This window comes from Phalangium opilio, unplaced genomic scaffold, assembly GCF_054372755.1.
Source record: "Phalangium opilio isolate 3A_F unplaced genomic scaffold, DU_Popi_V2 ptg000025l_1, whole genome shotgun sequence".
Taxonomy (NCBI): domain Eukaryota; kingdom Metazoa; phylum Arthropoda; class Arachnida; order Opiliones; family Phalangiidae; genus Phalangium; species Phalangium opilio.
Window position 1 is genome coordinate 1560384 of NW_028324156.1, and position 12149 is coordinate 1572532.

Sequence of the window (12149 nt, forward strand, 5' to 3'; positions counted from 1 at the left end):
TAGGCTTGAACTGAATCGATTTAATTTATCTTTTCGAAAGTTTTAATTTTTTTTTTTGTGAACATATTTATTAAATAATTTATTTACATTTTAAAATATAATAAAAAGTAACACATTTAGGCCTACTTTAGGAGAACTAATACTAACTTTCTAAATACAAAGTGCCCTGAAATTTAATGTTAATATCCCGGACTAGTCAAGACACTCGCATTTAGTTTTAAATCTTTTACAGAAAAAACGGGGGTACGCTCGGTTATATCTATTGCTTTTTAAATTCTACTTAAACGTCCTAGTTCGGTGTTCTCTGAACTTTGTTAAGTAACTCATAGTTAGTTATACTCCAGTCTTTCTAAAGATCAACCCTTTCGACCCCAAAAAGAACTTTTCTAAACTGTCTGCTTTCAACAGTGACAGGGGAAAGAAAAGAAAAAAACTTGTATAGTGCGAACTAATCCACGGGGATAAGATAAAACATTACGTCATGGTACTCATTCCACCAATCAGAACCGGTATAATGGGGTCCTCGAGAATCGGCCCTCGAAAATATATTTATTATTACGAGGGGGTGGATACTTTTTCAAAATTTGTTTAAAAAAAAATATTTAAAATTTACATAAGCAAAAATCTCTTAAAATCTTAATTTCGAAAAATTCTTCAACACAAATATTAGTAATAAATGAATTAATTTTTGAAATTGGTTTGAAAATGACGATGAAATTCTATCCGTCAAGAAAACCGGGTTTTTATGTAAAATAACGCCAGGCCTTAATCTCAATTTAAGTATGCAATACGTGTAAATATACCTTCCATCCGTAATTAGGGCGTTTTAATATCTTAGATATAAATGGGGAGGTTAACTTTGAAACAGGTTGCAAACTCGGAACGGTTCGTTTCTTCTCATTGGTTCTCTATTCGCACCACCCAAAGTCGCGCTCCGAATTTTTACCTGTTGGGGTATATACGCTGGGAGGACGTATTAGAAAGGAGAGGACGCGCGAATGTTTTCTCTTTCTTCGAGATTCGAGAGTCATGAAGGAGATGAGCCCTCTCCCCCCATCCCAACTTCAACCCCACTCTTTTCTAGTACTAAAATCAGGGATGCTTCAAGCCCTCCCATAAGCACCAAAACAGTCACACTTAGGGTCATACTATTCGAAGTTTCGGCGACCATATTGAAACCATACAATTTAGACTACCATTATTGACGTAGCTCCTCCCTCTCAGTACCACTCTATAATAGTCTGCTACTACGAACTTTCTCGTGACGTCACACCCTCCTATCTCTTTCCTCTGTTTTGGAGACCATATTGGAATTGGAAGTCGTCAGCTCAGGTCAAACAATTTAGACTACACCAATATTGACGTCACGTCTCCCTAGCTCCTCCCCTCTCAGTACCACTCTATACCTAGACTACGGTTCGTGGCCGAGTTGTGCAGTAAAGATCTTACTGGTACACCTCGTTTGTTTTCCCCCCTCGCTCCCCTTGAGACTCGAAATTGTAAACCCACCCCGGCATACTTATGACTTCCTCTCCTTTCTTAAATGTCCTTCCAGGTATGTAACATGGGTGGTGGCGTATTATGTTATTCTTTTTTTTTACATCCCGAGGACGGACGGGCTGTTAGGATAAGTAGTAAGAACGCAGTGAATCGTTCTCCTTAGACGACGCGGTTCCCGATCAGAGAACATCGAATTATCTTGGTCCCCTTTCGGATTAAAGGAGGACAATTTTTTAAAGAATTTTCAATAAGGGAGCCAACAGCTCTAACGCTGTTTAAAATATATATATACCATTGTAATAATGGCGATTAAATTTACTTTAATACTCGTTCTTGGATTTGCATTAAATGGTAAGTTTCTTTCTTTTTTCGTTTTTTGAAAGGTTATTTGTTATTTGTTTTTGACAGTTTTGATAGAAATTTTTTCTCTAAAGTTTTATTTATTTTAAAATTAATTTTACCTGAAAAAAATAATAAAGTAAAGTTTCAATACCAATATCAAAAATATCACTAGAATAGTAATTTAAAGTTAACTAATTTGGCATTAAATTTATGTTTTTAATTTGATATAAATTTTTCTCTAAATTCTTCTACTTTTTTTAAAATAATTTTTGGCAGAAAAATTAAGTTAACCAATATTAAAAATGCCGGTATTATTTTTTTTTAATTTATAAACCCTTAATTATAATTTTGAATTAATATTATATTAATTTATTTATTTTTAAATGATAAAATTTGCCGTTAAAAAATAAATAATGAAAAAAAATTGACTAAGAAAAATAATATCTCGTGAAAATCCAAAATCAAACTATAGCCCTTAGGAAGAAATTAAGCTACGTTTCGAATCGTTAATTAGTTTAATTATTTCCCATAAACCCCAAAAATTAGACCCCGGGCCAATTTAAAAGGAAAAAATAAAAAAGGAGGATTTTTTTTTATTATTTTTGATATTTCTTCCAATCAATATAATTTTTTTCATTAAATTCTGATCCGGTATTCTAAATATCTTTAATACTCCATGCAATATACTGCAGGGGTAGCCAACCTTTTGGGCTAAGGGGCCAAATTCGAACCATGCCGGGGACCGCAAGTTTCAAATTTAAAATTAATAGATTAGGAATTAGGAACAAAACCACTTTTGATTGCACAAAGACCGGGAAAACCGCTTCCCAAATGATTGAGACTATATATAACACTTGAAAAATCAGGGATATAAAAAGAGGATAAATTAACCAAATCCAAAAAATATACTTCCGAGGAAACGGAAGAGTTTATTTGTGGAAACCGCATCCGAAATTCCTTCCTTAGACTCAAGCATGGGCTGCAAAACAATTAATGATAGATTAGGTTCGCGGACCAGAATTTAAAACTCGACGGGCCACATGTGGTCCGCGGACCCCGTGTTGGCCATCCATACCCTATAGAATTAGAAATTTAATTTATCGGTGGCGATAATAATAAAGTTTTCTTTTCTTTCCTTTACGAAAAAGACTCCAAAAAATTTGACATAAATATGTTATGTCCCTCGGGGGCCATAGACACGGACGGTGAAAGCAAAAACCGGGGTTCGATTTTTATTTGGCCTCACTTAGTCTTAAATCTTAACATTATGGAATGTTACCAAGAAAAAAAGAAAGAAAACATTTATAGCTTAAGGGCTAATTCATTTCCCAAAACGTTACGTTTCATTTTCCCTGAAACGTTTTGTCTGTTGGAAAATTAAAGGAAGTTATGTCTCTTAATGTTTGACACGCGATGGAGAAAAAAAAACGGAAGTACTATTAAAGAAAATCGATTTGAATATAGATAGATAAATGACCTAAAATTCGTTCTCGCAAAACTTGTTCCTGGAAATGGCAGGTGGTTGCATGTAGAATATTAACTTCTATGATAGGGTAGTATAGACTGCCAATACTTGACTCAAATTTTATATTTTTTTATAGTTAAATTAGACTGAATTCTTTACGGTTTAAAATATTCTAGGCGCATTTTTTTCTTCACCTTTCCGCTTTGATGCGCGCGCAACTGAAGCGCGTGATTTTACGCGCAATTTAAAGGGCAAGTTTTATTTTTTAAATCGCACGTGGAAGGGTTGGGGGGGGGCGACGGGGAAGAAAATAATTCAGGCGCTTTTCTAGTAACCGGGTTTTTAAATTATTAAAATTAAAAAAAATGTATCTTGATGAAATAACGAAACGGTTTTAAATTATTAAAATTAAAAAAATTGTATCTTGATGAAATAACGAAACGGTTTTAAATTATTAAAATTAAAAAAACTGTATCTTGTTGAAATAACGAAACGGTTTTAAATTATTAAAATTAAAAAAATTGTATCTTGATGAAATAACAAAACTTTTATTATTTTAAAGAGAGAAAAATACCCCCTACCCTGTTAAATTGCATTTGACCAAAAAAAGTGCATTTTTTAAATGAGACTCGCCCTTTAAAAATTATTATTACGTAAGAAACATTAGTATAAATCTTTCTTTGTGTTTTCTATTTAAATATATATTTTAACCCGAGGCTTGGGAGGAAACGTCTTACTAAACTTTAATTTCTATTTTGGCGCGCTGAGTTTGACCTATTTGATTTTTTTTATACCTTCAACCATCCAGTTTTTTTTTTTAACTTAGCCCTTTCTTTCCTATATGCTTCCGGGAAAAAGGATAATTGCAAATTGACGATTTTTTAATTTAGCAGCCGTGGCAATAGAGTAGTGACAGCGTATACCTTTGACTGTATTGAGTTTTATTTGAGATATAAGACGGGGTGCCATTAGTCTTTCTTTGCCAAACTTAACGGTTAAACCCGTTTTGCGATGATTGTCACGTCAACATAAAAGGGCTAAAATATTGATGGCGGAAGGAATTAATTTACAAAGAAGTACGATTTACCTTGGAATAAAAACCCCTTTGATTAGCGAACCGTGTGAGAATGGAATGTCCTTGTCTTGTCAACAGAACGCGACCGCGTACTCTTCGGTCATCATAATTCTTATTATTTAATCCCTAAATTTAAATACTTGGATGGATCATTAATTTTTGTTCATTTAGTTGATTATTTTATTCTGATTTTATAGAGTTTAAAGGGCCACTATAGGAAGGTTTAATAGAGTTTAAAGGGAGACTGTAGGAAGGTTAAATAGAGTTTAAAAGGGCGACTATAGGAAGGTTTAATAGAGTTTAAAAGGGCGACTATAGGAAGGTTTAATAGAGTTTAAAGGGCAAATATGGGAGGTTTAATAGAGTTTAAAGGGCGACTATAGGAAGGTTTAACAGAGTTTAAAGGGCAACTATAGGAAGGTTTAACTGAGTTTAAAGGGCAACTATAGGAGGTTGGAAAGAGTTTAAAGGGCAACTATAGGAGGTTGGAAAGAGTTTAAAGGGCAACTATAGGAGGTTGGAAAGAGTTTAAAGGGCAACTATAGGAGGTTGGAAAGAGTTTAAAGGGCAACTGTAGGAGGTTGAAAAGAGTTTAAAGAGAAACTATAGGAAGATTTAATAGAGAAGGTTTATTAGGATTTCAGATTTTTACATAGAAAAATACGTCCTATATTGTGGATTACCTCCAATATTTGATATTTATGTAATAAAATATTGGGAGTATGTCACGTGACACTACTATTATATAATCTACTCCAATCATTGAAGCAATCGACGAGTATTTATACTTTATAAAGATTCAGAATGCGTCTATTGTTACTCGAGCGAACTGGTGCAGTTATTTTTAAACGATTATTTTTCCCTATAACGAAAAAACGCAATCAGATGAATGTCTGGTTTTTTTTCAATAATAATAATGTATTTATTTACAATTCAGGCGGATCGGGTATAAGACGAAATTAGACAAAATAAATTTAATAATAATAATAAATAAGAAACGCGGTCGATTTTAAGCGGAAAAATTTCAACCGTTAAAAAGGGGGTAATGAGGTCAGTGGGTTGTAATACCCTTTAAAAGAAATATCGAATTTTAGAAATAAAAGAAAAACCAAAAAAAAAAAAAAGAAAAAAGTAATCTCTAAAAATTGAATACCGGCCTCTCTCTCTCTGTGTTTCTCTAACCGAGAGTTTTATCTTGATTGATTGAATAAAACTCCCCAAAAAAACTACACAGACTATACAGAAGTGTGTAAAACGTGATTAGCATAAGCAACAACAGGAATAAATTTAATATATCCCGTGAATATTTAACTAAATTCCACCCTTTTATTATCTATTGGCTTTAACTTATTTCTGCGCAGTGTTATCAGGCCTTCTTGAAATTAGCAAAGTATACTGATTCAAACTGAGCTGCTAGACTTACTCTCTGCAGTCTCATAAGCGACCTGGCAACACTGAAGTAAAATGGAGCAATAACTTTTCTAATAAGAATAATTTATCGTCTAAGACAATATTCCATGGTATTATTAATTAAACTCATGAAAATATATTCAAATATAAAATTTCTTATATAAGGAATGCCATTTGATAAGAAACAGGAATAAATTTACAACATAACGTGAATGTTTAACTAGAGCCAACGTTTTTTGGGTAGTTCAAGTTTGCACACGCTAAAGGGGCTAGAGAAACTTCCTCCCCCCGTTTCTTAACTTTAACATGGTTGCCAGTAATTTGTGAGGACATCTCCTGCAGGTTTAATAACTGAATGATAATTACTGAATCGAATTGATTTCTATAAGCTTTTCAGTCTGTTGTAGATTGCGGTTGAATTGCACGAGTCACAAATGACTGGCAACACTTACCCGCACATTATGTGTATGAAAATAATCTATCGCAATATTTCATGATAATATTTATTAAATTCATGCAAATATAAATTTTCTTACGAGGAATGCTGTACTTGTAATACCTGTTTTTTTTAAACCTAGTTTATGAACATCGCGTGTTAAGAGAAGATAAAAAAAATTAAAATTTTTGAGCATACCGAAAGGGCGCGACCTTTTTTTGCTTATTATTATTATTGTTAATTCTTTATATTTTTTTTTGAACGTGAGAGTTTTTATTTAAAATTGAAAAACGTGCGCGCGCGTTCTCGAGCTTTCACCGTTTTTACAAAAAAAAAATTATAGGTTGTTTTACCCGCCATTTTAGTGGTATGGCGGGAAAAACTGGTATACACAACTTGATGGGTATTTTAAAGAAAAAAGTGTTTTGCGCGAAATAAACTGTTAATGCAACCTAGATTAAAATAGGTCCTCTCCTTTTTAGAATATATTTGAAGCTTCCCACCTTCTTAAAAAATGTTTTAAAAAGAAAGTATCTTCGTAGTTCTAGAAATAGTTTAGCTTCTATCTTTTCGGGCTCCGTGTGGATTATTTAGGTCGGCTTTTGTTTCCAAAATGAAAGAGAGAGAGAGAGAGAGAAAAAAAGAGAGAAAAAAAATTAGAGATCATTTGCGATGCAACAAAAAACCTTAATTAGTCTTTTTCTTTTTTTAATATATATATAGAAATTCAAAAGTATTATGGTAATGGCAGTTAGGTAGGGTAGATGGTCTCAAAGATTATGGGTGGATTTTAATAAGGTGCTGAACTTTTATTTTAGGAGATGATGGGTTTTGTTAGGTTAGGTTAGGTAAGGTTTTCCCTATGGATAGCATACGAGGGAGCAAAGGTCACTAATGATTTAAAATCCAGTTAATTGATTAGAATAATTAAATGAAGTTTACGCAATTTCAAAGCATATTGAACTAATTAAGCTGACCACACTTTCTCAAATATATATAAGAATTTTTAAACAGATCATTTTCTGTCTGTTATGTTTAGCCTAACTCTAATTCTTAATTTGAAACTCCCTCATTTAATAATTTAAAAAAATAAGATGAATACTTTTGACAGATATCCCGTTGACTTTTTACCCATTTTCGTTTTAAATGTCATTAGAACTTAGAAAGGACTAAATTTAGTGATTTTTTTTCTTGCAAACATTATCTGGGTAGAAAAATCTAGGATTCCATGTCAGTGGTAGACCCGTATTAATTCCTACCATAGCTATACTATGACCTCGATTCATTAAAAAAAAACCGTTATAGGTTTTGGGTTTTTACGCGTAAAGTACTTACTTACTTACTTGGCTGGTAACTTTAAATATAACTAAATTTCTTTTTTAACTTAATGTATGTTGTTATTAACTGGTTTGACTGGATAGCTAAAGTTGCTAGTCTCGTGTATGAGATAAAATATAACGGAACGGAACGGTGCTACCTGGCCAACTCGCAATTTTCAGTTTTATTTTTTTTTATCTTTCTTTCTTTATTATATTAATATAAAATTTTTCCCGTCACCAGACTGGTTTCGTTTGGTTTGTATATAAACTATAAAAAACTATACTAAAAAAGAAAAAATTATATATATTTATATATATAAATATCTAATCGGTTTCCTTTTCAATTTTCTGAATAATTTATTTCACTCTCATACAAGGTTTTCAAAAGAAATTTCAATAGGAATTAAATACTTAAATTTGAAATAAATGTGTTTAAATAAAAGTCGATTTTTTTAAAAAAAAGTTACTTTTGAGTTAAATATGTTTGGGGCTCTCTTTTTAATAAATGAAATTAGATTAAATTAAATTTGGAAAGGAAAAGGGAATAATAATAATTTCTTTAATAAATGCCAACAGCATAAATTATGAATTATTTTGCCTCTACTTTAAATGACTCGGGTTTATTAAAAAATACCTCGAAGCTATTTAACGTTCTCTTTTATTTCTAATTTCGATTATTACCGGAATACCGGTTGCGTTCTCACCACTAGGTTTTAAATTATATTTCCTCGCCGCGGGTTACTTCCGATTCGGAACGAATAAATTAACATAAACCCAGGAAAAACAATTTAAAACCCTGTAGGGTTTTCCCTATATGTTATTTTTGCTTCCGATAATATTTTATTAATAAAATCATAAGTTTATAAGTGATATGTTCCTTCCATAAGGATGACGACTCTACCTATACTTAATTCGTAATGCTTCTGAGAGACTTACAGCTCGTGTTAGTTCGGAGGAGAACGACAAGAGAGAATTGAATACTACACTCGGTTAGTTAGTTTTGCAGGACTTCCATCTAGTTCCTATTTAGTCCATATTAAGCCTTTGACATCGCCAAAACCAACCAGGCGTCGCTTTACCTCAAATCTATGACCTACCTCACTCAATTCATGACAAGCTCCAGTTTCTAAGTTACCAGTGACAAACTTATGGAAGGAACATATCTTATGAACTTATGATAAAATGGGGGTAGAATTATGTAATTAATCAAAATCTCTGGGGTGTATAATTAATCAAGTCTTTCTGTTCTTTTGTCTTTATAGCTGCCAGCGTAACCATTGTCAAACGTCAAACATCATCAAACAGTGATACTGAAAATGACGCGGATTTATGTAAGGGTCGATCACCCGGAGAGTACTTCCGGTTGACCGCTGATGAGGATTGTCGTGATGTAGTCAGGTGTTCCGTTCAGGGTCTTTTGGCCCTCCGTTGTCCTTCCGGTCTCGCTTTCGATATTGATAAGCAGACCTGTGATTGGAAGGCTAACGTAAAGAACTGCGGGCAGTTAGAGAGTAAGTTAATTGATTAAAAGGATTACGACCCTGATGGAAATGGAACTAACTGAAGTCTTTTTTATCTGGCAGAACCTCGTTTGGCCACTCCTTTGTTGGCTACTGACGAACCTATCTGCGAAACTGGCAAGCTCGCTTGCGGTAATGGGGACTGTATCGAGAAGGAACTCTTCTGTAACGGTGTCCCAGATTGTGGAGATGGTTCCGACGAAAACGCTTGCAGTAAGTTACGATTATATTTTGATAATAGGCCTAAATAAACAACCTCAACTTTCAAAATCTCAAGGGCAAATCATTAACCTCTAAATAATTGTCTCCTTGCAGCCGTCGAGAAAGATCCCAACAGGGCTCCACCCTGCGACCAAAGTCAGTGCGTCTTGCCAGATTGTTTCTGTTCCCCCGATGGAACTCAAATCCCCGGCAAATTGGAACCCAACACCGTCCCCCAAATGGTGACCATCACCTTCGACGACGCCGTTAACAACAACAACATCGAAGTTTACGAGAAAATCTTCAAGGAAGGTCGTAACAACCCCAATGGTTGCGCTATCAAGGGCACCTTCTTCGTCTCCCACAAGTACAGCAACTATTCCGCTATCCAAGAACTTCACCGTAAAGGACACGAAATTGCCGCCCACTCTATCACGTAAGTCTTTTTACCTTTTTAATTTGACCTCTAAGATCACCCAACATCCAAGGTCGTGAGCTTGCCACGACGGTGCCACCTTTGATGACTTTTTAACTATTGTCTCGTTGGTAACACCTCGTGAATCCCAATCCGGATTCTTTATACAGTTAATTTAAAATTTAAAATAAAAACCACTGAAAACCCGCATCAAGGACAACCAGTCGCGGTCTTGGGTTATCGATTAATCAGGTTTTTTTTATTTTTATTGAAAACCCGGCTCGCCTTAATTTTCCTTCTCTATTAACCCCGATTAATTCTTCAAGGCTATCTCGGTGTGGTGATGACGCGTTGACAAATGGTTATTAGAAAATTGTAAAGTTAAATACCTCCCTCGAACCAACCATCAGTTGTCTATCGTACCATTTTAACCCCTTTTTCCGGGAACCGCGATTTATCGCGATTAAAACCTTTCTGGGGCATCAACTCGACAAATAAACTTATGACCTATTACTTTTAATTTGTCTTAATGACTTTAATTAACATAAGAACCCCCTTCCTCCCCTTTACCTTTATTACAGTCATCGTAATGACGAAAAGTACTGGACCGGTGCCAATTTGGAAACCTGGGCCAAGGAAATGGCTGGAGTTAGGCTTATCATCGAACGATTCTCCAACATTACCGACAACTCCGTCGTAGGAGTTCGTGCCCCTTACTTGAGGGTTGGTGGTAACAACCAATTTTTCATGATGGAAGAACAAGCTTTCTTGTACGATTCCACCGTCAGCGCTCCATTGAGCAACCCCCCTCTATGGCCATACACCTTGTATTTCCGTATGCCCCACAAATGCCACGGTAACGGACAAAACTGCCCATCCCGATCCCACGCCGTTTGGGAAATGGTTATGAACGAATTGGACAGAAGGGAAGACCCTAACTTCGACGAGGAATTGGCCGGTTGCGCTATGGTTGACTCTTGCAGCAACATCATCTCCGGAGAACAATTTTACAACTTCCTTAACCACAACATGGACAGGCATTACAAAACCAACAGGGCCCCACTCGGACTCTATTTCCACGCCGGTTGGTTGAAATTGAACCCCGAGTACTTGGACGCTCTCATCCAATGGATTGATGAAGCTTTGGATAAAAACGATATCTATTTCTCTACCATGACGCAGGTATGACGTTTAAACATTTTTTTCATATCATTTATGGTAAGCTTACACGTCACGGTGTTTGGTACATTTGGTACTTGGCTGTAATAACCTTCGACGTGCCCTTCCGCCATGCTTTGGCATTTTAACAACCACGTTCCAAAAATTCATGGAATGAATCCACAATGTCCCATTTAGGTCCTCCAATGGATGCAACAACCCACTGAATTGTCATCCATCCGTGACTTCGCTCCATGGAAGGAAAAGTGTGACGTTAAGGGACAAGCTATTTGCTCCTTGCCCAACGCTTGCCCATTGACCACTCGGGAATTACCCGGAGAAACCATTAGATTGCATACGTGTATGGAATGTCCTCAAAATTATCCATGGCTCGAGGACCCAACCGGAGATTACTTCGCTTTCAAGAAATAAATAAATAAACAAATAAACAACGCGACACACAAACAAGTAAAAATTCTTATACCCAATTATAATTAGGTCCCTATCCCATTGTATAAACCGTATTTTTCAGCCATAACATTTTATTATTATTATTTTTATTTTTTTTTTTAATATAAATTCAAGTCCCTAAAAACTAAAAGCCAGTTATATCGTTTCATAAACGAATTTATGCTAATTTAATTTTGTTTACGGGATATAAATATTTTTTTTTTTCATACTTTATATCCGACCCCCTTATAATTATTATTCATCTCTTGAAAGGCTTAAGTTATCCATTTTTTTTCGAAATCAGCTCAAAGTGTTAAGATTCGGTTTCGAAATTAATGGTTAACAGAAAACCTTTTCTCTATCTCAAATCATTGACAGAAATTTAGAAAAAAACAAAAAACTTTTCTATTGTGAATCTGTGATTCCTATTATTATTTTTTTTTTTTCGTGCAAATAATTTTTTGCTACACACATAAAAAATTTTAAAAACAAAAAAAAAAGGGGGGACAATTATTACCGAAAGACTGTGATGAGTGATTTCATTCAAATTCTTTCAATTAAAATGATGATGATGATGATGAAGAAGAAAATTAAGAAAATTACGAGGTGAGGACTATAATCTCCGGTGATTATTTTAAATTCGGGGGTGTTTTCACGATGGGAGTCTCAAAAAAACAAAAACTGCCCCAAAAATATTAAAAAAAAAAAGAAAAGAAAAATATACCCCCAATTTTTTCACGGGGAGTTATTGTGTCTCTCGTAGACATTTATTGTACATTTTTTGTTTTTCGTTTTTTACAAATATGACAACGCAAATAAAAAATGAAAAAATTTATGCCATTCAAAAAGTTTCGAAAC

The 12149-nt window shown here is 34.4% G+C and overlaps 1 protein-coding gene across 1 annotated transcript; it reads left to right on the forward strand.

Annotated features, from left to right (window-relative positions):
• Positions 1 to 1637: 1637 nt before the first annotated feature.
• LOC149691668 (chitin deacetylase 1-like) lies at positions 1638 to 12148 on the forward strand. Its single transcript, XM_089869039.1, has 6 exons — positions 1638 to 1851; positions 8810 to 9058; positions 9131 to 9280; positions 9383 to 9704; positions 10265 to 10865; positions 11040 to 12148. The coding sequence occupies exons 1-6, from the start codon at positions 1803 to 1805 to the stop codon at positions 11271 to 11273; spliced, it is 1605 nt and encodes a 534-aa protein (XP_089725165.1). The 5' UTR covers positions 1638 to 1802; the 3' UTR covers positions 11274 to 12148.
• Position 12149: the final 1 nt, after the last annotated feature.

Excerpts from the sequence above, each read along its gene's own strand:
- LOC149691668 (XM_089869039.1), top strand. The coding sequence starts at position 1,803 with ATGGCGATTAAATTTACTTTAATACTCGTTCTTGGATTTGCATTAAAT. Across the intron at positions 9,705-10,264 it reads ATTGCCGCCCACTCTATCAC|TCATCGTAATGACGAAAAGT; the intron begins GTAAGTCTTTTT and ends CCTTTATTACAG. Across the intron at positions 10,866-11,039 it reads ATTTCTCTACCATGACGCAG|GTCCTCCAATGGATGCAACA; the intron begins GTATGACGTTTA and ends TGTCCCATTTAG.